The sequence below is a fragment of the Malania oleifera genome, chromosome 1 (assembly GCF_029873635.1).
Source record: "Malania oleifera isolate guangnan ecotype guangnan chromosome 1, ASM2987363v1, whole genome shotgun sequence".
Classification (NCBI taxonomy): Eukaryota; Viridiplantae; Streptophyta; class Magnoliopsida; order Santalales; family Ximeniaceae; genus Malania; species Malania oleifera.
In genome coordinates, this window is record NC_080417.1 from 39,106,164 (window position 1) to 39,128,155 (window position 21,992).

Consider the following 21,992-nt stretch of genomic DNA (forward strand, 5'->3'; position numbering starts at 1 on the left):
ATTTGAAAGCCATTTTTTTATTTTATTGTTTACTCTTTTTCTAAAAAAATAAATAAATAAATAAATAAAAATCAATACTGCATACGATTTACAAAGTCAATTTTTCTTATGCCTTTGCTCCACAGAAAGTTGTGATCTGTCTTAATTGACGAACTCCCCTCCGACTCTTATGGATCTTTGAGACATTCCAATCTCTCCTCTCTCTGAACACTACGGCAACCTCTTCTTCTCCTCCAAAAGCATAATCGTAAACCAATCTTAATTTACTTTGTAAATCTCTCAATCTCTCTGTCTCTCTGTCGCTACCACTATGGCTCTGGGTAAGGCGCGGCCCCACAAGCGGCCGTCCACTTCCTACGCGTCGACGGTGACCACGGCGGTGTTCATAGCGATGTGCGTTCTGGGAGTCTGGATGCTCACCTCCAACTCCGTCGGCCCCCCACAAACCACCACTCGCACCTCCACCTCCACCGTCACCACCGCCGACTCTGGCAACGCCGCATTTTCTTCCTCCGGCGATGCCCATATCTCCAACTCCGCCTCCTTCAATAAAAAAGACTCCCCTGTTTTCGAAGACAATCCCGGCGATCTCCCCGACGACGCCATCAAATCCGACGAGCCCCGCCCCCAATCCGACGCTGCCGCTGTGGACGAAAAGGCCCATCAGGAATTTCACGCGGCGTCATCGGAATCGTTCGGGAAGAACGACAACTACAAACAAGAATCGGGCAACGAAAGTGAGAATCAAGTCTCTGAGGAAAGTTCCATGACCCAAACCCAACAGGCGGAGGTAACAAGCGGTCAGAGCGAGAATCAGAAATATCAAGAGGAAGAAAACGCAGAGCAAAATAAACCGGAAATCAAGACGGAGAAAATTCCCGAAGAAGAAAGCAAAGGGGTAATGAACATGGGAATTAATGTTGAAGACCAAAATCAAAACCATTCCGGGGAAAGCGAAAGCAGTGAAAACACAAAAGATCAGTCTCAGAAAGAGACGTCGGATGAAACAGAGAAAGAGCAATCGCAGCAAGAGACGAGTACTCAAGAACCAACGGACGATGAAGGCAATAAAAACGGGAGACCCCAACAAGCGCAGACCAGCACAGACACAGCTCGGGAGTCCCAAACTCCATCAACGTTAGAACAGGTCCAGACCCAACCCGAAAATCAAGAAAGCCAAAAGGAATCGGAACCAGAGCCGGAGCCTGACGAGAGAAGCCCCACCAAACAGATCAAGCCCGGGGAGTTTGACTCTGGCGCCGAGTCGGGAACCCGGGAGGAATCAAACGCGAAGTCCTGGTCGACTCAGGCGGATCAGTCCGATAACCAGAACGGGAGAAGCAATAGCGACGGGAGGGGCACGGACGGGAGCGTAGGAGGGTACACGTGGCAGCTCTGCAACGTTACGGCGGGCACGGACTACATACCGTGCTTGGACAACGAGAAGGCGATAAGGAAACTGCGCACCAGGAAACATTACGAGCACCGGGAGAGGCATTGTCCGGAGGAGGCACCGACGTGCCTCGTCCCACTTCCGGAGGCGTACAAGAAGCCGATCGAGTGGCCGCAGAGCAGAGAAAAGGTATGATCGAATCTGAACCGTTAGATTGTTATTGATATGGGGTGAGTGGCATTTACTTTTAATGTGGTGTCCAAACAGATATGGTATCACAACGTTCCGCACACGAAGCTGGCGGAGGTGAAGGGGCACCAGAATTGGGTAAAGGTGACGGGGGAGTTCCTGACGTTCCCGGGCGGTGGGACCCAGTTCATACACGGTGCGCTCCACTACATTGACTTCGTGGAGAAGGTACAAGTCAAACTTATCATTCAACGCGCCCATGCATTCATTATTTTAGAAGCATTACTCTTAAAAATAATAAATTAAAATTTTTTTTTTCTTTTTTAAAAAATCGAAGCGTGCTCACTTCTTATCGGCGAGGGTGGGCAAAAAAAATCGAAAGACCAAACCATATTTCAAAACTGAATCAAATGGAACTAAAAGATAGTTTAACCATTTTTCAGTTCAATTTCTATTTGGAGTTCTTAATTTTTTTTCAGTTGACAGTTCTGTTTCGATTTGGTGCACTCAATAACCACAAATAATCGGATCGAATCAAATTTATATATTATAAATATACATATAAAATACATATTATATATATAAAATTTTAATAATTTAAATTTTAAAAGTTATATTAATCTAATATTCATGCTTAAATTTCAGGACAAAAGACTCCTAAGGTTTGACAAAAAAAATAGGAACATTTTTCCGTGGTTTCAAAAATGGTATAAATCTCCCCTGAAATTTATACGAACCTTTCCTCGAAAAACTTGTCCTTTTAATAAAATTTATAGAAAAATTTGTATTTTTTTTATAAACCTAAGAGGAGGTTCCTGAGATTTTTAAAACCTAAAATCTCAAAAGAGGTCCCTAAAATTTTGAAATCTCAGGAGAAATGTTGATTATTATGAAAAAAAAAATATATTATTTTCAGTGACTTTAAAATTTTAAATTATACTTAACAATTCTATTAGTTAAACATTAGATATTAATCTAAGAAATGGTTAACCAAATTTGGTTAACCGTTTTAAATGGTTCGGCTTAGGTTCTTATTTTCTGATGAATTGAAATGATGTAGGACGGGACAGGATGACCTAATCCTATGAGTTTCATTGTCAAACAACACACATGATAAACACTTTGAATTCAAAATTTAACCAATCAAACATTAAACAAAAAAAAAAAATCATGTTTTATCACGTATGTCCAAGGATTTTGAAAGGGTATATAGTTTTGATTCAAATCCAATCCCAAATAAATCTTTCACAAAAGAATCAAGTGACATGTCATAAAGATGCTATTCATTCATTCAAGAAAATAAGTCTAAATTATCACAATAATATTCCCACAAATGACAAGTAATTATGTGTAAACAATGCTGAGAATTCAAGGTTCAAGATGGATTCAGTTGACTGGGGTAGTAGGGTCAGTTGCCTGTTTGAGATTTGAGATGAAATATCAAGAGTAGAAAAGGGTCGATTGACTGGGCCAATGGGGTCAGTCGCCTGACTAAGATTTTAGTCAGATACCAAGAGTTGTAAAGGGGTCAGTCGACTAAACATGAAGGGGTCAGTTGCCTGACCAGCGACGGTTTTGATATTCAAGACGAGATTTTTAGGGTTTGTTTTGTAACGAGGGCTTATGGAATCTTAAACAAAGATGTTCAATCAAGTTATGGATGGATTGGGATGAATATTGCCATGTGGAATCGCTGGATAACTTACCAATGATCAACGAACGCAAATCAAACCAAGAATTCCTTCAAATATTCTATGATCTATGCGTAAGTGTTGCAGGTGTTATTCGTCTGCGATGGTGGGGAGGATTAGAGATGATAAAGATGAGATGGATAGATGTTGGTCTCGCACCAACTGATCTCCGAAGAGAACGGTGTAGCCTCTCGCCACTCAATCACAAGGATCGGAACAAAGCTCAAAGCTTTCAAAGGAGAAACCTTTATTTTACCCAATAACAATAATTGACTTCTTTTCAGCTTTTACAATATCAATATATAAGGGAAAATAAAGACCTATCAATAAATGACATAAACGTCCCCATACAGGCATGGGAGACAACTCACTTAATGTTCACAAATTAACTCACATAAAACTCCCACAAATTAAGTACTTAACAACTCATAATGTAATTAATTAAATATAAATAAAGTTAAAAGGGAGGCTCAAGCTGTGGGAGGCCTAGAGTAGCTATGTAGGACCCAATAGATCCGTGTGGGGTCCACAAGGGTTTTGAGTCTCAGAATTGTAAAATCACAACTCGGGGCTTCTTGATTCTAAAAAGTCTTCAAGTATCTCCATAAGATCTTCAAGTATTTCCATAAGATCTTCAAGTATCTCCATAAGATCTTCAAATGGTTATCAAGCATTATGGATATTTGGGGGTTGTCCACATGTCACCATCTTGGTGAACGAAATGTAGTCACTATGTCGGTAAAGAACGTAGACATCTGGAGGTTGTCCACGTGTCAAAACATCTACAAAAGGAAGGAGTAGTGCATGCTGATCCCCATCATCTCTCCCGGGCCCAAAAGAATTCTTCCCAGAAGAATGAAAGACGAAGTGCTGGGAGTAACATCCCAGGCCGACACAAATTAGATCTTCCTTTAAAATCCAGCTGCGCTCTGAAATTGATTTATCTCTCCACTTGACCCAGAATTTCTGATAGGATCCAGTTCATGTGATCATGATTTTATTATCCATAATTTCCTCAATTTTATCACGGTTCTTGGATATCAGTGGTGATGGTGGCAAACGTAATTTCTGTGGTTCGGGTGCATGATAAGTAGAGAACGGAGTGGGATGATCACTTGTAGGGTTAGAAATAGGAGGTTCCACGAAAGTAGAAGTTTTAAGAAATGAGGTTAAGTCTTCAACAATAAACACGTTACTAATGCCAAATTTAGTGGGAATATCAATCATATAAGCATTAGAATTGATTTTATTTAAAATCTTGAAAGCATATAACTTTCTTACCTTTCCTACCAGAATTCGTTCGGGACGAATAAGGATCATAACCATATCACCCTCTGAAAATTCTTACAACCTGCGATGATTATCAGCAATAGATTTATAATGTTCATTGTTCAAGTTGACCTTCTTTCTAACTTCAGAGTGTAGGTCATATATGTGTTTAGCAAATGCATCGGCTTGTTTGCTCAATCTAACTTGCAGAGGTAATGGGACAAGATCTATATGCTTTCTAGGACTATATCCTATGATAACCTGACACGGGCTAAGGCATATGGTCCTATTTTCTGAACAACTTAATGCAACATTGGCCATAGGAAGGCATAAACCCCAAGCTATGAAGTGTTCAACTATGAAACATCTTAATAGGCTACTAAGGCTCCTATCAACTACCTCAACTTGCCCATTGGTTTGCAGGTGATAAGCACTAGGACATTTAAGCCCGGTGCCTAACATGGTCCTCAAGGCTTTCAATAAGTAACCTATGAGCTTCACATCCCTATTGGAAACAATGATTTTGAGAAACCTATTCTTGATGACAATCTTATTGTTTGTTCTATTATGGATGCACAGGCTCAAAGTGTTTTATTCCTTGGGATTAGGAAAAGTAGGGTAGTCAAGTGTACCTAAACTCTTCTAAACAAGGTTAGGTTCCTTCAATTCATGCACTGGTGTCAGCTCCTCATATTCTGTCGAGTTCACTCTATGATGTGATAAATGAGGCAAAAATGAACCAGGAACAAGATTTGTGACATGTGAAAGCTTTGTCGCAGGAGATGACTCACTAGGTGGCTCAAATAGGACATCCTTAAACTCAGAAGGTAGAGATGATACTTCTAAGGGTGTTTCTTTTCCAAGAAAGGGTATTTCAGTCTCCTTAGGAACATCCATCGACACTACCTTGGTATTTTGACTCTCCTGCTCACACAGCATTTTACTCATGGTGTTTAAGGTTTCACCACAAGTCTCTTTCTTTTCCTTCTTATTTTTATCACCATTTGCCATATCAAGTGTCAAGTTCACGGGTGCTTTTCCTTTGTCCATAGGTTGTTGGACTATGGGATTACTCTCTCAGGAGGTGACTAGACCTGATTGTGCTGGTTGGGACTAGTTGTAATTCGATACCCTTTGAGAGTGTGGCTCATTTGAAAACTATTTTCCTATAGGCCCTTTAGTAATTTGCTCAAAGTCATAAGCTAAATTATAGGCATGTTCAAGGGACTCAATGTGATATGGGAACAGTTTTCTCCTCAGTTTAGGCTTTAATCCTAGGCAAAATCGGGAGGTCTGTTGACTATCAGTCTCATAGACATCACATCTTATAAACAACTCATCGAATTGAATCATGTATTCTGAAACAGTCATGCTACTTTGACGCAAACTGTAAAGCTGATCTATAAGGTGCTCTCTATAACTAAGGGGTTCGTACTTCTCTTTTAACCTGTCCTTCATTAGATCCCAATGCTCAATGGGTCGATGATTTAACCTCACTTCCTGCCTCTCGACATTTATCTAATGGAGCTTGGCTTGCCCCGTTAATTGCATTTTTGCAAACATAACCCGATGAAGGTCATTCATCTTACACCAATCAAAATAAGCATCCATCTGAATCAACCAATCTTGGAAGACTTTAGGATCCTTTTGTCCATCATAGGTGGGGACTTCTATCCTCATTACATCCTTGTATGGATCACGACGGTCCCTACGGTAAGGTCTCCTAACATGAAGGTCATCAATGTCATAGCCCTCATCGTCCCAATGTTGGGCATAGGTCTCATGACATGGGGGTCTCCTAGAAAAGTCATTCTAATGATTCAATCGCCATTGTGGAAGGAGAGGAGGTCTCTCTCTAGGAGGCATAGGTGGTCCTCTTTCATCACTAATCCTACGACCTCAGTAAGGATTCCTAATTTAAGTAGACATCCTAGGGGTTGGACAAGGATTCAGACACACTAGAGAAGCCCATAGAATGGTGTTTGGTCACACAAAGTAGGATCAAGTGTAAACCTAACCAAATTGTAGCTCCAAATATCCAAAATTCAGAATATAGGCAAGCTGGCCTGGGCAAAACCATCACCCGTTTTTCTAGAAACCCGAAAGCTGCTAATGGATTTTCAACCGCAGACACCCTTTGGTATTTTGGGCATAGCTTTTTCTACAAAACTTCAAATAAGGTGATTCTGGTGTCAAAAGAAAGTAAAGAAAATTTTCCACAACTTTTTTGTTTAAGGCTTTTAAAGATGGGAAGGTTTTTATAGTGAAAATCACACATCAATTCGAAAGATGGATAATGAAGATCTTAGGACTTAGAAGGTTCACCTAATCCGACCTAGGCTCTGATACCAAGATGATGTAGGACGGGATAGGGTGACCTAATCCTACAAGTTTCACCCTCAAACAACACACATGATAAACACTTTGAACTCAGAATTTAACCAATCAAACATTAAACAAAATAAATCATGCTTTATCAAACATGTCGAAGGATTTTGAAAGGGTATATAGTTTGATTCAAATCCAATATCAAATAGATTTTTCACAAAATAATAAAGTGATATGCCATAAAGATGCTATTCATTCATTCAAGAAATTAAGTTTAAATTATCACAATCATATTCCCACAAAATACAAGCAATTATGTGTAAACAATGCTGAGAATTTAAGGTTCAGGGTGGATTCAGTTGACTGGGGTAGTAGGGTCAGTCGCCTGTCTGAGATTTCAGATGAAATACCGAGAGTAGAAAAGGGTCAGTCGACTAGGCCAGTGGGTTCAGTCGCCTGACTAAGATTTTAGTGAGATACTGAGAGCTGTAAAGGGGTTAGTCGACTGAACATAAGGGGGTCAGTCGCCTGACCAGCGACGGTTTTGATATTCAAGATAAGATTTTTAGGGTTTTTTTTTTTTTGTAATGGGAGCTTATGGAATCTTAAACAAAGATGTTCAATCAAGTTATGGACGGATTGAGATGAAAATTACCGTGTGGAATCACTGGATAACTTACCAATGATCAACGAACGCAAATCAATCCAAGAATTCCTTCAAATCTTTTATGATCTATGTGAAAGTGCTATGGGTGTTATTCATCTGCGATGGCGGGGAGGATTAGAGATGATAAAGATGTGATGGATAGATGTTGGTCTCACACCAACTGATTTCCGAAGAGAACGATGTAGCCTCTCGCCACTCAATTAAAAGGATCAAAACAAAGCTCACAGCTTTCAAAGGAGAAACATTTATTTTACTCAATAACAATACTCGACTTCTTTTCAGCTTTTACAATAGCAATATATATAGGGAAAGTAAAGACCTAGCAATAAATGACCTAAACGTCCCCATACAGGCATGGGAGACAACTCACTTAATGTTCACAAATTAACTCACATAAATCTCTCACAAATTAAGTATTTAACAACTCATAATGCAATTAATTAAATAAAATAAAAATAAAAGGGAGGCCCAACCTGTGGTAGGCCTAGAGTAGCTATATGGGACCCAGTAGATCCATGTGGAGCCCACAAGGGTCTTGAGTCTTAGAATTGTAAAATCACAACTCGGGGCTTCTTGATTCTTGAAAAGTCTTCAAGTATCTCCATAAGATGTTCAAATGGTTATCAAACATTGTGGACATTCGGGGGTTGTCCACGTGTCACCATGTCGACGAACGAAATGTAATCACCATGTTAGTGAAGAAAATAGACATCTGGAGGTTGTCCACATGTCAGAATTTCTACAAAAGGAAGGGATAACGCATGTCGATCTCCATCCTGAAATTTTTGGTTCAATTAATGGTTTGAAGGTAATGACTTGATTAACCAAACCATGCTTACCCCTAGTCACAGCTATGATCTATACGTACTTTAATAACTATCTCTTCTATTAATTATAAAATTCTTTCACTACTCATTTTTTTTTTATTAAAAAAGCCAATTATTTAAAAAAAGTTATAGATTGTAATATATTAGTACTCTTTACAAATTATTTATATTTTAAAATTTAAACAGATCTCTGTTACTTTTTAATATCACTAAATTAATAATAAATTTTAAGATGTGAGGTGTGCTAGTATATGTTCATAATTAGTTGTTATTAATAAATATTAATGTTCACTAAATTAATTTTTATTAATTAAAATAATAGCACGGAATTGATCAAAAATATTGATATGATTAAGTGCTAAACAGTAATAAAAGGGTTAAATAATCATTTCAACATTTTTGTATTCAAAAACCATACTTAAATAAGCTTTTGAAAGTTTTGAAATCAGCTCATCTCATTAAGAAGAAAATATATAGAGGTCATAATTAAGGGTTAAGGGTTAAGACATTAAACGTAAATCTCATTAAAAGATAGATCTTCTTTTTGAGTAATTATGCCAACATGACATCCATATACATATGTTTTAAATTTAAATTTCTTCTTTCTATAAAAAATAAATCCAAGAAAATATCATAATCTATACTGAAATTAAAATATTGCATTTAATGTAAGCTAAACATTTTGAAATCTTTATAAGAGAATAGATATAATAATTAATTTGGTTGGTGAATGAATGGGTGCAGGCGGTGCCGAAGATAGCATGGGGGAAGCAGACGAGGGTGATACTGGACGTGGGGTGCGGGGTGGCCAGCTTCGGTGGATTTCTGTTCGACAGAGACGTGCTGGCAATGTCGTTCGCCCCAAAAGACGAGCACGAGGCACAAGTTCAGTTTGCGCTGGAGAGGGGGATCCCCGCCATCTCCGCCGTCATGGGTTCCCAGCGCCTCCCCTTCCCTAGCCGCGTCTTTGATCTTGTTCACTGTGCTCGCTGCCGTGTTCCCTGGCACGTTGAAGGCACGTACTTCTTTGATTTTTAAATTAACCCTTTTATCTCTATTCCCCCCCCCCCCCCCTTTCCTTAAAAAAAAAAAATAATTTGAATGCTAGCTAGGAAATTAAATTTTAAAAACTGACGGTAGATGCATGTGAATGTGAAGGTGGTGCTCTTCTCTTGGAGCTGAATCGGGTTCTGAGGCCCGGCGGCTATTTTGTCTGGTCTGCCACTCCCGTCTACCAGACGCTTCAAGAAGACGTGGAAATCTGGAAAGGTTTACACTCACAAAACAACTTGTATCATTTTAAAATTTTAAATTTGGGGCTTTCTTTAATGACAGAATTTGGAGTTAACAGTACCAACCCCATGAGTCATGACCCTCTATATATCTTGTCTTTTTGTTTTGTGTTTTTTAATATGTAGAAATGAAAACACTGACAAAATCAATGTGCTGGGAGCTGGTGACTATAAGGAAGGATAAATTGAACTCGGTGGGGGCAGCCGTATACCGCAAACCCACCTCCAATGACTGCTATGACAGCAGAAAGCACAGCAAACCCCCAATTTGCAAGGGTGATGACGACCCAAATGCTGCCTGGTACGTACTGTATACAGATCTTTCTTTCTTCTTCGTTCTTCTTCAATTCTATCCCATCTGCCTGCCTAATTATTCCACACCAACCCCCCCCCCCCCCCCCCACTCTCTCTTTTAATTAAATGTCATTAATTAATTATGACCTTAAAAGAAAAAAAGAAGACGGAGATAGCTGTAAAAAATTACTTGGGTGAAACTTTTTGTATTTAAGAGTAGACCTCAACCCATGTTACCCATTTGGATGCAAGTTGTGCCTGCAATTCATTATTATTACTTTTGCAATTTAAAGAAGATGGGGAAGAAAGAAAAACAGAACAGAGAGAGAATTAAAGGCGGGCATAGACGGTGGAAAAGTAGAATATATAGACAGAGAGGTTGGGTGGTAAAGAAGGTGCGGGGCAGAGTGGCAAAACCACAGGTTTCATGATATTTTTGAAAATTACTTTATTTTTTAATCGTTCAATAAATATACATATATAGATTGACCTTTTTAAGCTTCTATTTTTAACACCAATAGGTCAAAAAGGATAAGTCACTTATCAGTAACTTATTTTTACGGGTTACAAGAAAACGTCAGCAATAATAATAATGATGATATAATAATTTTTTTGAGTTGTATTAGTCCCATAAATTATTTTTATTTTATAAATCGTTTCAAAGTGCCCTTAATGGTGTAATTTTTTCAATCAATTAAACTAAAAAGCAAAAAATTAATATATTATAAAGAAAAGAGTGGATATGGAAAGCTATCTTCATGATTCGGCAGGAAGAAGATGATGACTGATGGAGTACAATTAATCAATTAATTATGGGAGGTTGCGATGAATTAATAAATGGTTGGATGCATGCAGGTATGTGCCTCTACAGTCATGCGTGCACCGCGTGCCGGTTGAAGAAGGTGAGAGGGGAACTAAATGGCCAGAGCAATGGCCTCGCCGGCTACAGATGCCCCCCTACTGGCTCAACAGCTCCCAGACCGGCGTTTATGGGAAACCAGCGCCCGACGATTTCACCTCAGATTTCGACCACTGGAAACGAGTGGTGTCCAAGTCTTATTTAACCGAGCTGGGCATCACCTGGTCCGCCATCAGAAATGTCATGGACATGAGGGCTGTTTATGGCGGGTATAAAATCTCACTAAGTTTATGCTGCTGCTGCTGCTACTCTCCTCTTCTTCTTCTTCTTCCTCTTCTTTTTATATTGTCATTAACATTATTATTTGATCAATATTTATAAAAAAAAAAAAAAAAAATGAATAAATATGCGAACATGAATCTTTTTATCTGTAAAGACCAAGATATAGAATTGATATGCAAAGATTATTTCATTATGATTTATGAAAGCTAATACAAGAGTTCTTTGGGTAGGCATAAATTAATGTTAAAGAGTGACTCTGTATGGATGCAGGTTTGCAGCAGCACTGAGGAACCAGAAAGTGTGGGTGATGAATGTGGTGAATACAGATTCTCCAGACACTCTTCCCATAATCTATGAGAGGGGGCTGTTCGGGATATACCACGATTGGTGTGAATCCTTCAGCACCTACCCCAGAACCTATGATCTCCTGCATGCCGATCATCTCTTCTCCAGGCTCCAGAAGAGGTACACCATTCATTGGTGACATTTTACCATATCTCATGCCCATTCATATTTCACCTCTGAACCCTAATGTCGTGGCTCTTTCCGCAGGTGCACACTTGTCTCGGTGTTGGCAGAGGTTGATAGAATAGTAAGGCCTGGAGGCAGGCTGATCGTACGGGACGAGCCGAGTGCCACCGAGGAAGTCGAGGGCCTGTTGAAGTCCCTGCACTGGAATGTTCATGTGGCTTTCTCCTCAAAGCAGGAAATTGTACTCGCTGCACAAAAATCTGAGTGGCGGCCCAGCTCATTCTCTGCCTCGTCCTGATCGTGCAAAAGATGGCATTTATGTGCAAGGAAATGGAGACGGTTGGCCATTCCCAAGCAGACACTTGGGATGTTTTGCCTTTCTGTAGAGTTGGAGGCTCCTTCAAATGTAATCTTACTAGTTGAGATTCTTTCCAAAGCTAACTTGTGTTTGATGCTTCGCTAGAAATAGAATTTTTCCTATAGATATTGGACTTGCACCTGCTCTTGAGGATAAGGCAGGGCAAGATTTGTTTTATTTGTCGATTTTGATGTGTTGGAGGATTTTTAATCAAATGTAACATCAATTTTATTGTAGTTGTCATCTATCACTGGCAAAGCCAGAATGGTGCAATTTTTACAGTTGAAATAAGAGCCTGACAAACATTTTATTTCTATGTAGGAAACATCTTACATTCTAACATCTTTCATTCTATTGAAACAGTGCGCAATTTCAAGATGTCTACAAACATTCAACCAATTCAAAACAAATAAAATGGGTTCTTATCGTAGAAAACATCAAATAGAACAAGCATTGCTGTGTAAAACTCAATTATTCATGAGGAAAAGAAGAGTGAGGCATTGTGTTAGCAAAGATTGTAGTTTTTTGGAACAGTGAAAAGATAAGATCTTGCTGTACTTTCCAATTTTGGATTATAATATCCTAAGAGATTACCGTCAGGATCAGAAAATACAGTCTCTGATTTCTATAGGTTGCTTCAGCTAAGATCGCAAGATCCCAGGTATTTCATCAACTTCATCAACTTTTGCTGAGAAGTTTCTGCAACTGACCATTTGAAACTGCTATTTTCAGATCTGGCATTAAGAAAAGAAAAAAACAAAAAACAGTTGAATGCCATGAGAGGCCTGACAAATTATAAATTTCAGTTGAAGGCCTTGGAGAAAGGAGAAAGATTAAACTAAAGAGAGGAGAGGGCTAACCATCGCAGCCCCCAACATGCTTGCCATTCACAAAGACTTGTGGGACTGTGCGCCTGCCCACCAAATCTAGAAGAACATTCTGGATTTCAAATCCATCATCTGAATGCATTTATCAACAAATTATTTGAAATCCATCCAACAATTCATAAAAATCAATCTAATATGAAACAGCTGGAGTTGATGAATACTTCGAAGATCAAGTTCCACAACAAAAGGCTGCTCATGTAGTTCACTGAATATGCGCTTGGCATGTAAGGAATACCTAGCATCAGGGAAAAAAGAACATATTCAAAGATCTTTGCTTTTATAAATCAGATATCTATTCTTTTAGGAACCTCTATCCAGCAATGCTAGTTTGTGTAAGGCTCAACAGACCAAAAACAACAATATTATAAATCTCAGGGCACAATCTATTGTAAGAAAGACAACCTTATTGTGGTTTCTAATGTGAGTTAGTTACATAATGGAACATTTTATGTGAACAAGGACAAAGCTAGGATTTAAATGGTGGAGGGATTGTGATACAAGACATAATAGAAAGAAAGAAAAATCAAACCATAATGTTCGAGTAATGTTCAAGCTAATAGTGATAGATGTAAAAGAGAGATGAATTGAAATAAAACACATATATATTCGCTATATATTGAATTTGTTTGTAATTTGCAAATAGATAGACTAAGCAGTCTGAGCCAATTATTACTAAAGAAAAATAAAAAATAAATAAACAATAAAGAAACAAAAATAAAATGTTAAAAAAGTAACAAGGTGGAGGGAATTTTTTTTTTTGTTCTCTGTCACTGCCAATTTGCTGGCCCAAAGAATATATATACAACACATTCAGACAAGCTTAAGATTATTCCACAAACTACCTTGCTTAAGATTATTCTACAAACTGCCTTGTGTGCGTGCATGCAACTTTAAAAGGGACAGGGTGAGGAAGGGGGTACCTGGGCTTGGTCAATCTTACTTGGTCATTTGTTTACACAAATAAAGAACATCCAACTCCCCATGTACTTGCTCGTTTTCTGGAAAAATTGATTTCCAAACAAGAACTACCTGTCGGCTGTAAGCCAAAGGATGCATCTCTTTGAACAGATGTTGTCAGCCGAATTCCAAGGGAATTTTCCAAAAAAAATTTTATTCTTGTCGGTAAATAAACATCTTTATTAGGAAAGGAAAAAAGAGAAGTTAGAAGAGAATATGTTATTTTAATAATTAAGTTGTGTTAATGGGGGTATTTTTGTCCTAAAATTTTAGGGCAGACCTGGAGCTGTACCTGGACTCCAGAAACTGCTGCTCAGTTCTTTCCTCTTTTCTTCTTCTTCTTCTCCTCTTCTCATGGTTTTGAATAACGGACGCAACCATTACATAACGCCCTTACGTAACATTTTTGAGGTTCTCAATACCGTTACACACCGCGGAATCGATTGAAAGAAAAATCACACCCGTAGCAACCGTTACAGACCGCAACTGTTACAAAAAGGCTGCTACAGCTGTTATGTAACCGCTACAGGACAGTTATGGCACAAAAAAATTATAATTTGATACTACTATTTGTTAATAAAATATTTTATTTTGATAGTATAGGCAATTTGATATCTATTCTCTATATTTTTCAATTTCAACCTTCTTTTCTTTTCTAGTTATTGTATATTTGTCTTATCCGTATGTCTTATGTGTTTATTTGATTAATAGGGTGTATAATATATTTTGTTTTATTAATTAATTTAGCACACATAAGAATAATGAAAAAGCATAAATAAGCATACTGTTGGAGTATAGCATCTCATATTGACAACTTGGAATTAAAATCCAAGGAAGAAAAACTCAAGGTAGATCAAGGAGCTCAAGAAGACTCAACTAAATCTTTAACTGTTAATTGATATAATTAATTTTCAGTTAGTTTTCAGTTACATTAGTTATGATTCTTCAATGTAGTATAAATACTCAAAAGGCTGTTCTGTATTTGATACATCTCAGTATGCTCTCTCTCTCTTGATTGTATTTTTCTTCTCTTAGTTGTATACTGCTGGAAAATTGATTCAATACAATTTAGTTCTTTTTCTCCTCTCTTTCTTTGCTTATTGAATTCTTAACATGGTATCAGAGCGAAATTCTTGCTTCCACATATATTCCATTCTTTTCTTGTAATCTACACTAAAAATTCTGCTCGGGAATTTTTCTTCAAAATCTTTCATTTCTTGCATTTTTGTACAAAATGTCTTATGCAAATCCTCTTAACTCTTCAGATTCTTCACATCTATCAGATGATTTTCCTGTACATCTCTCCAATGATCCTTCAAGCCCATATTTTCTTCATCTTAGTGATAATCCGGGGTCTTTACTGGTTTCTCAGATTTTTGCAAGAGACAACTACATTGCCTGGAGCTGTTCGATCACCATTGCTCTCACTGTCAAGAACAAGGTGGCATTCATTGATGGCTCAATCTCTGTTCCTCCTACTACTCATCGTATTTTACACTGCTTGGCTTCGTGCAAATAATCTGGTGCTTTCTTGGCTCATGAATTCTATTTCTAAAAATATAAGAAATAGCTTACTATATATTACTTCAGCTGTTGACCTCTAGAATGAACTAAAGACACGATATTTGAGAAGTGATGGTCCAAGAGTTTTTCAGCTCGAAAAATTTTTAAGTTGTATAAACCAGGGCTCATCTTCAATTACGGAGTATTTTAGTGCTTTTAAGACTCTTTGGGATGAGTATAACAGTTATAGACCATTCCCAACCTGTACATGTGGCAAGATGGCTTCTTGTACCTGCGATTTGTTCAATTTTTTGGTTTTTTGACAACAATCAAATTACATATTAAAGTTTCTTGTAGGCTTGAATGATTCTTTTGCTTTAATAAGAAGTCAGTTGTTGCTTACTATTCCATTGCCCAGCAAGGCCAAGGTATTTTCTTTGTTGCTTCAAGAAGAAAGTCAGAGACAACAAAGAAATTATTCAGCTACTGAAACATATGCGTTGTTAGCCAAGTCATACACTTAGTATACTCAGCCTACTCAGTCCAAGTTTTCTAAAGACAAATCCAAGAAATCTTTATTACATTGTACTCACTGTGGATACAATGGTCATACAATTGATAAATGCTTTCAATTACATGGTTATCCTCCTAGTTGGACTGGACCTAAAGGAAAAAGAAATACTTCTTCTGCACATGCTGCCATCACAACTGAAGAAATCCCCAATCAACGAAGTAATGAGGACTAAAGGATAAGTTTAACTGCTGAAGAATTCAATAAACTCTTAGCTCTTGCCAATTCAGGTTCATCTACTCAGACCACTGATTCATCCACAACAACAGTAAATTTAGCCACTACACCTCATTCTTCTGGTAACTTTTTCAATCACTGTAATTCTGCATCTACAAAATTAAATTCTGGATTTTCTTGGATCTTGGATACTGGAGCAACAGATCATATGATTTGTTCACCTCAACTTTATTGTTCTACCCCTAAATCAGTTTCAATTTCAATTAATCTTCCCAATGGTCATACCGTTCCAGCATTATATACTGGAACTGTGAAACTTTCTAACACAATATTTTTGCATAATGTGTTGTGTGTTCCTAGCTTTTCTTTGAACCTATTGTCTGTTTCTAAACTAACCAAAGATTATAATCTTTGTATATCCTTCTTTGGCTCTTATTGTTTTTCACAGGACCACTCAATGAAGAAGATGATTGGGATTGCCTTTGAGAAACAAGGACCTTATCACTTTTCTGAAGCTTCATCGAAAGCAAATTCTTGCCAGCATTTTCTGTCAACCTCTTCTTTGCATTCTACACCATCCTTTGCATTAGCTACCACAAAAATTCAGTCAAACCTTTGGCACTACAGATTAGGCCATATTTCAAATTCTAGGATTCCTTTTATTCAATAGATTCAATTGCATTTGATTGTACAACTGTCTCTGAGATTTGTCCACTTGCAAAGCAGAAAAAGCTTTCCTTTCCTGTATCTCGGCATACTTCTAATAAAATGTTTGATTTGATTCATTGTGATGTATGGGGTCCATTTGCTACTATCTTATACTCTGGTTTCAATTTTTTCTTAACCATTGTAGATGATTTCACATGATGTACTTGGGTTTTTTTATTTAAAAACAAATCTGAGGTATCATCTTTGCTGCCAGATTTTTGTAAAATAGTTTTGACTCAGTTTAATACCTTTGTCAAAACAATAAGAACAGGCAATGGTTCAGAGTTTACTCTTACCAACTTTTATAGAACATTTGGCATCTTGCATCAAAGAAGTTGTGTAGAAACTCCACAACAAAATCGAGTCGTTGAAAGAAGACATCAGCACTTATTAAATACAGCTCGAGCACTGATGTTTCAAGCAAACCTACCTTTGATTTTTTGGAGTGATGGTATATAGACTGCTGCCCATATCATAAATCGAATTCCAACTCCTCTTCTCCAAAACAAATCACCTTTTGAAATGCTATTTCACAAACCCCCAAACCTTTCTCCTTTAAAGGTTTTTGGTTGCTTATGCTTTGCATCTACAATTGCTAATCACAGACAAAAGTTTGATCCAAGAGCAACTAAATGTCTATTCTTAGGTTATCCTCCTAATTTCAAAGGATATAAACTCATGGACTTAACCACCAACAAAATAATTATTTCTAGAGATGTTATGTTTCATGAAACCACTTTTCCTTTCAAAATTCTTCCACTCAACTCTGCCATTTCAAGTTTTTGGTTTCCTCCTTCAGAATTCCAACATGATTCCTCTAATCCTATTACTTCTGTTCCACATACTACATCATTTAATTTTCCTGCTTTAGACTCATCTCATATTGATAGAAATCACTTTGAATCAGCAGCTTCTATTCCTTTTGATTCATGTCATAATATCCCATTATCTCCCTCTACATCAAACTCTTCTCACACTCACCATGGTCCTTCTGAATCAACATTTCTCATTTCTCCTGATATATACATCAGAAAATCTTCCAGAGTTAAACATCCACCAAAATTTCTGCAGGATTATTATTGTGGTAATGTCTCATTGTTTCCTTATGCAAACAACTCATCTCCTTCAATTGATTGCTCCTCAAACACAAGTATTCTTTATCCTATTTCTTCTTTTCTTTCGGTTAATAGGCTTTCAAATTCCCATAAAACCTTTTTAACTTCAATTTCTATTACTAGGGAACCAAAGACATATAAATAGGCTGCCAAATCACCTGAATGGCAAATTGCTATGAGAAATGAATTAAATGCTTTAGAGTTAAACAAAACTTGGGAACTTGTTACTCTCCCTCAACATAAATAGATCATTGGTTATAAATGGGTCTTTCGAGTGAAATACAAGGCTGATGGAACCATTGAAAGACATAAAGCAAGGCTGGTAGCCAAAGGTTATAATCAACAAGAAGGATTAGACTTCTTTGACACCTTTTCTCCAGTAGCAAAAATTACTTCCATTCGATTATTGTTAGTTGTTGCTGCTATCAAGTGTTGGCACATCCATCAATTAGATGTCAATAATGCCTTTTTACATGGTGATTTACATGAAGAAGTTTATATGGCCTGGTTTAGATGTTCAGCAGCCCAATTTGGTTTGCAAACTACTCAAAAGTATATATGGACTAAAGCAAGCCTCTCAACAATGGTTTGCAAAACTTTCTCAAGCCCTTCTTGATTATGGTTTCACTCGAGGACAGTCTGATTGCTCTTTTTTATTAAGAAAACAACTACTTCTTTTATAGCTCTACTTGTTATTCTAGCAGGTGACAGCCTTACTGAAATTCAGCAACTCAAATCATTTTTACATGATAAATTTACAATCAAAGACTTGGGACAACTCAAATATTTTCTGGGATTGGAGGCAGCCAGATCAAAGTCTGGCATTTCTCTTTGTCAAAGGAAATATGCTTTAGACATACTCCAAGATACTGGTCTTTTGGGTTCCAAGCCAGATGCTTTCTCAATGGAATCAAATATCAAACTTAGCGCAGCTGACCCCAATATCTATGAAGATATCTCAGGTTACAGAAGATTAATTGGCAGACTTTTATACTTGACCATTACATGACCTGATCTAGCTTATTTTGTTCAGGTTCTTAGTCAGTTTCTCGTTAAACCAGCAATATCTCATCATCAAGCTGCTATTTGCGTCCTTCGTTATTTAAAAGCAACAGCACGCCAAGGATTATTTTTCCCTTCATCTTCAAATTTACAATTGAAGGCTTTCTCTGACAGTGATTGGGCAGGTTGTCTAGACACCAGGAGAAGTGTCACTGGTTTTTCTGTTTTTCTAGGAGATTCATTGATCTCTTGGAAATCTAAGAAGCAGCCCACAGTTAGGAGATCATCTGCTGAAGCAGAATATAGAGCCCTTGCAGCCACAACATGTGAAGTGCAATGGTTACTCTTTGCCCTTCAAGACCTTAATGTTGCTCATCCTCAACCATCATTGTTATATATTGATAGCAAATCAGCTTTGTCAATTGCCACCAATCCAGTACAACATGAGAGAACCAAACATATTCAAATTGATTGTCATCTTCTAAGGGAAAAATTACAACAGTGTATTATAAAAAAATTTTATATTCCCTCACGATTACAACTTGCAGACATCCTTACAAAGCCTCTTGGTTCATTGCCTTTCCACCATAATTTGCGCAAGATGAACATTATTAACATCCATGCTCATCTTGAGGGGGGGGTGTTGGAGTATAGCATCTCACATTGACCACTTGGAATTAAAATCCAAGGAAGAAAAACTCAAGGCAGATCAAGGAGCTCAAGAAGACTCAACTAAATCTTTAACTGTTAACTGATACAATTAATTTTCAGTTAGTTTTCAATTACATTAGTTATGATTCTTCAATGTAGTATAAATACTCAAAAGGCTGCTCTGTATTTGATACATCTCAGTATGCTCTCTCTCTCTCGAGTGTATATTTCTTCTCTTAGTTGTATTTGCTGCTCGAAAATTGATTCAATACAATTCAGTTCTTTTTCTCTTCTCTTTCTCTGCTTATTGAATTCTTAACACACACCCACTCATAATTTTCTGTCAATAGTGGTTTAAAACAAATGTAAATTTCTTCCCCTTACCAAACAACTTAGTTGAACTAAAAGATCCAAAATACACTAAAACTCTTTCTAAGAAGGGTTAAAAGCTTAAAGAATGCAAACACACTGATATACATAAGGTTGTGTCTGCTTGAAAAAAATTCATAGCCGTTATACCTGCTTCCCATTATGTAATGTCTGCTACTCCCGCTTCCCACTACACTCGTTAACGTTATGTTACACTACCCACTACCTCAATTTAAAACCATGCCTCTTCTCTTCTTCTCTCCTCCATCTCTAACTTTACAACATGGTTTCAGAACATTGATCTCCTTCAAATCTGCTTTATCTGAATTGGTTTTGATACTCCGATTTTTGTTTTTCCCCTGTTTTTTTTATTTTTGTCCTCATCCTCCTCTAATCAGTCCTAAAATCTGATTTTATGGTTGGCTTAAGATTCGTTTAACGACACCCTCCTCATGGGTTAGGTTGTGCAGCATCCTTGGCAGGAAGCTGTGTGTTTTCATGGTGATTTGCTGATGTGAAAACTCAGTTATACTCTGTTTCTTGTATGCTGCTCCTGCTGCTGTTCCTCTGTCACCCTGTTTGTGATTTTCTGATGATGCTGTTTTGACGTGTATTTGTGATTGATTGCTCGCAATCTTGTACCAATTTCTGGTTGGTTTCGATTGGTGTTCAAATATTTATTTCCTGTTCTGCATTCATTTCCAGTTGCTGCCAGCTGGAATGCCTGGACCTGCTGCCAGGTTTGCTGTAATCTGCTCTGTTCTTGGTGGTGAAGTAATTCCTCCTAGGATATTGTAAGCTCAGTTCTGTAGTCATAGCTGCCTATTGAAGTTCTGGATCTTCTGGATTTTGGCGAGTTTGAAGTGTTGTAAGTACTGGTGTTTTTTTTTTTTTTTTTTTTTTTGAAGTCCTGGAAGTGCTGTTTGTGTTAGTGTGTGCTGCCTGACTACTCAAGCTCCTTCCCACAATTAGTCAGCCATGGATATTACATCTTAACTATAGCATGGAAATTTTTGGAGGGTCAGGACAAGGTTTGGATTGTGGTTGTGGCAGTGGTTTTGTAACACAACCAGGAGTTCATCATGGCAAGTCCCACATTTGCACGCATTGTGGCAAGGAAAATCATACCATTAATCACTATTGGGATCTCCTCAGGAAAACAACATGGGCCAATAAGTCTCTTGCGAAAGGTGACTCTACTATTGACACTTCAAATGCACCTAGTCACTCCACTAAGGAGTTAAGTACATCATCCACAATGTCCTGAAGAGGAGTTTAACAATCTTTTCCGCATGGTTCAACAACTCCAAACTCAGTCCTTTACATCTAGTGCTACTATGGTCAATACAGGTACAATCAGGCTTTTTGCCTCTTCATCAACCTCATCTTTGGATTATAGATTCTGGTGCCTCCTTTCATATGACAAACAGTCCTAATTTGTTCGAGTCCTTGAACCCCACTACTTTACACACTAAGATTACTCTTGCTGATGGTTCAATTACACCAGTTTCTGATTCTAGCAAGATTCTCTCAATTCCTTCTATTCCTCTTTCATTTGTGTTATATGTGCCTAAATTTCCCTTGAACTTGCTATTATTTGGTTAATTAACTAAGTCTCATAACTATTCTGAGACCTTCTTTCCTTCTCATTGTGTTATTCAAGACTTTCAAATGAAGAAAAGGATTGGTGGAGGCTTGAAAAGGATGGCATGTGCTATTTAGATGGGGGGTCATGGTAGGTCCAATTATTGTCATATGGCTTCCTCAATTTCTGCTTATGGTGTCTCTCTTAATCATTGGCATGCTTGTTTAGGTCATCCATTCCTTCAAAAACCACAAGTTTTTCCTATGTTCAAGTATGATTCTCATTTTGAGTGTTTTGCATGTTAGTAAGGAAAGCATATTAGGGCATCTTTTCCGTCTAGAGTCAAGTCTCATAGAAAATCACTATTTTCTCTACTTCATTCAGATATTTGGGGTCCATGCTGAATCAAGAATTTGACTAGTCATCAATATTTTGTATCCTTTGTGGATGATTTTTCACTATGAACTGGATCTATTTGTTAAAAGATAGGTCTGCTTTTTTGAATGTATTTACCCCATTCTGCCACGAAATAAAAACTCAATTTGGC

At 37.6% G+C, this 21,992-nt stretch overlaps 2 protein-coding genes across 2 annotated transcripts in view; one reads left to right on the forward strand and one right to left on the reverse strand.

Annotated features, from left to right (window-relative positions):
• On the forward strand, window positions 1–12,236 carry LOC131162129 (probable methyltransferase PMT27). The gene is made up of 8 exons (XM_058118310.1): window positions 1–1,582; window positions 1,661–1,810; window positions 9,109–9,379; window positions 9,523–9,633; window positions 9,783–9,957; window positions 10,806–11,078; window positions 11,362–11,556; window positions 11,644–12,236. The coding sequence occupies exons 1-8, from the start codon at window positions 311–313 to the stop codon at window positions 11,858–11,860; spliced, it is 2,664 nt and encodes an 887-aa protein (XP_057974293.1). The 5' UTR covers window positions 1–310; the 3' UTR covers window positions 11,861–12,236.
• Window positions 12,203–21,992, reverse strand: part of LOC131162134 (monothiol glutaredoxin-S6) — a 20,804-nt gene continuing 11,014 nt past the window's right edge. The window contains exons 2-4 of the mRNA XM_058118323.1: window positions 12,969–13,042; window positions 12,781–12,879; window positions 12,203–12,654 (exon numbers count right to left, since the gene is read on the reverse strand). Of these exons, the coding sequence (XP_057974306.1) occupies window positions 12,599–12,654; window positions 12,781–12,879; window positions 12,969–13,042 (229 nt within the window). The 3' untranslated portion in view covers window positions 12,203–12,598. The remainder of the gene's footprint in view (window positions 12,655–12,780; window positions 12,880–12,968; window positions 13,043–21,992) is intronic.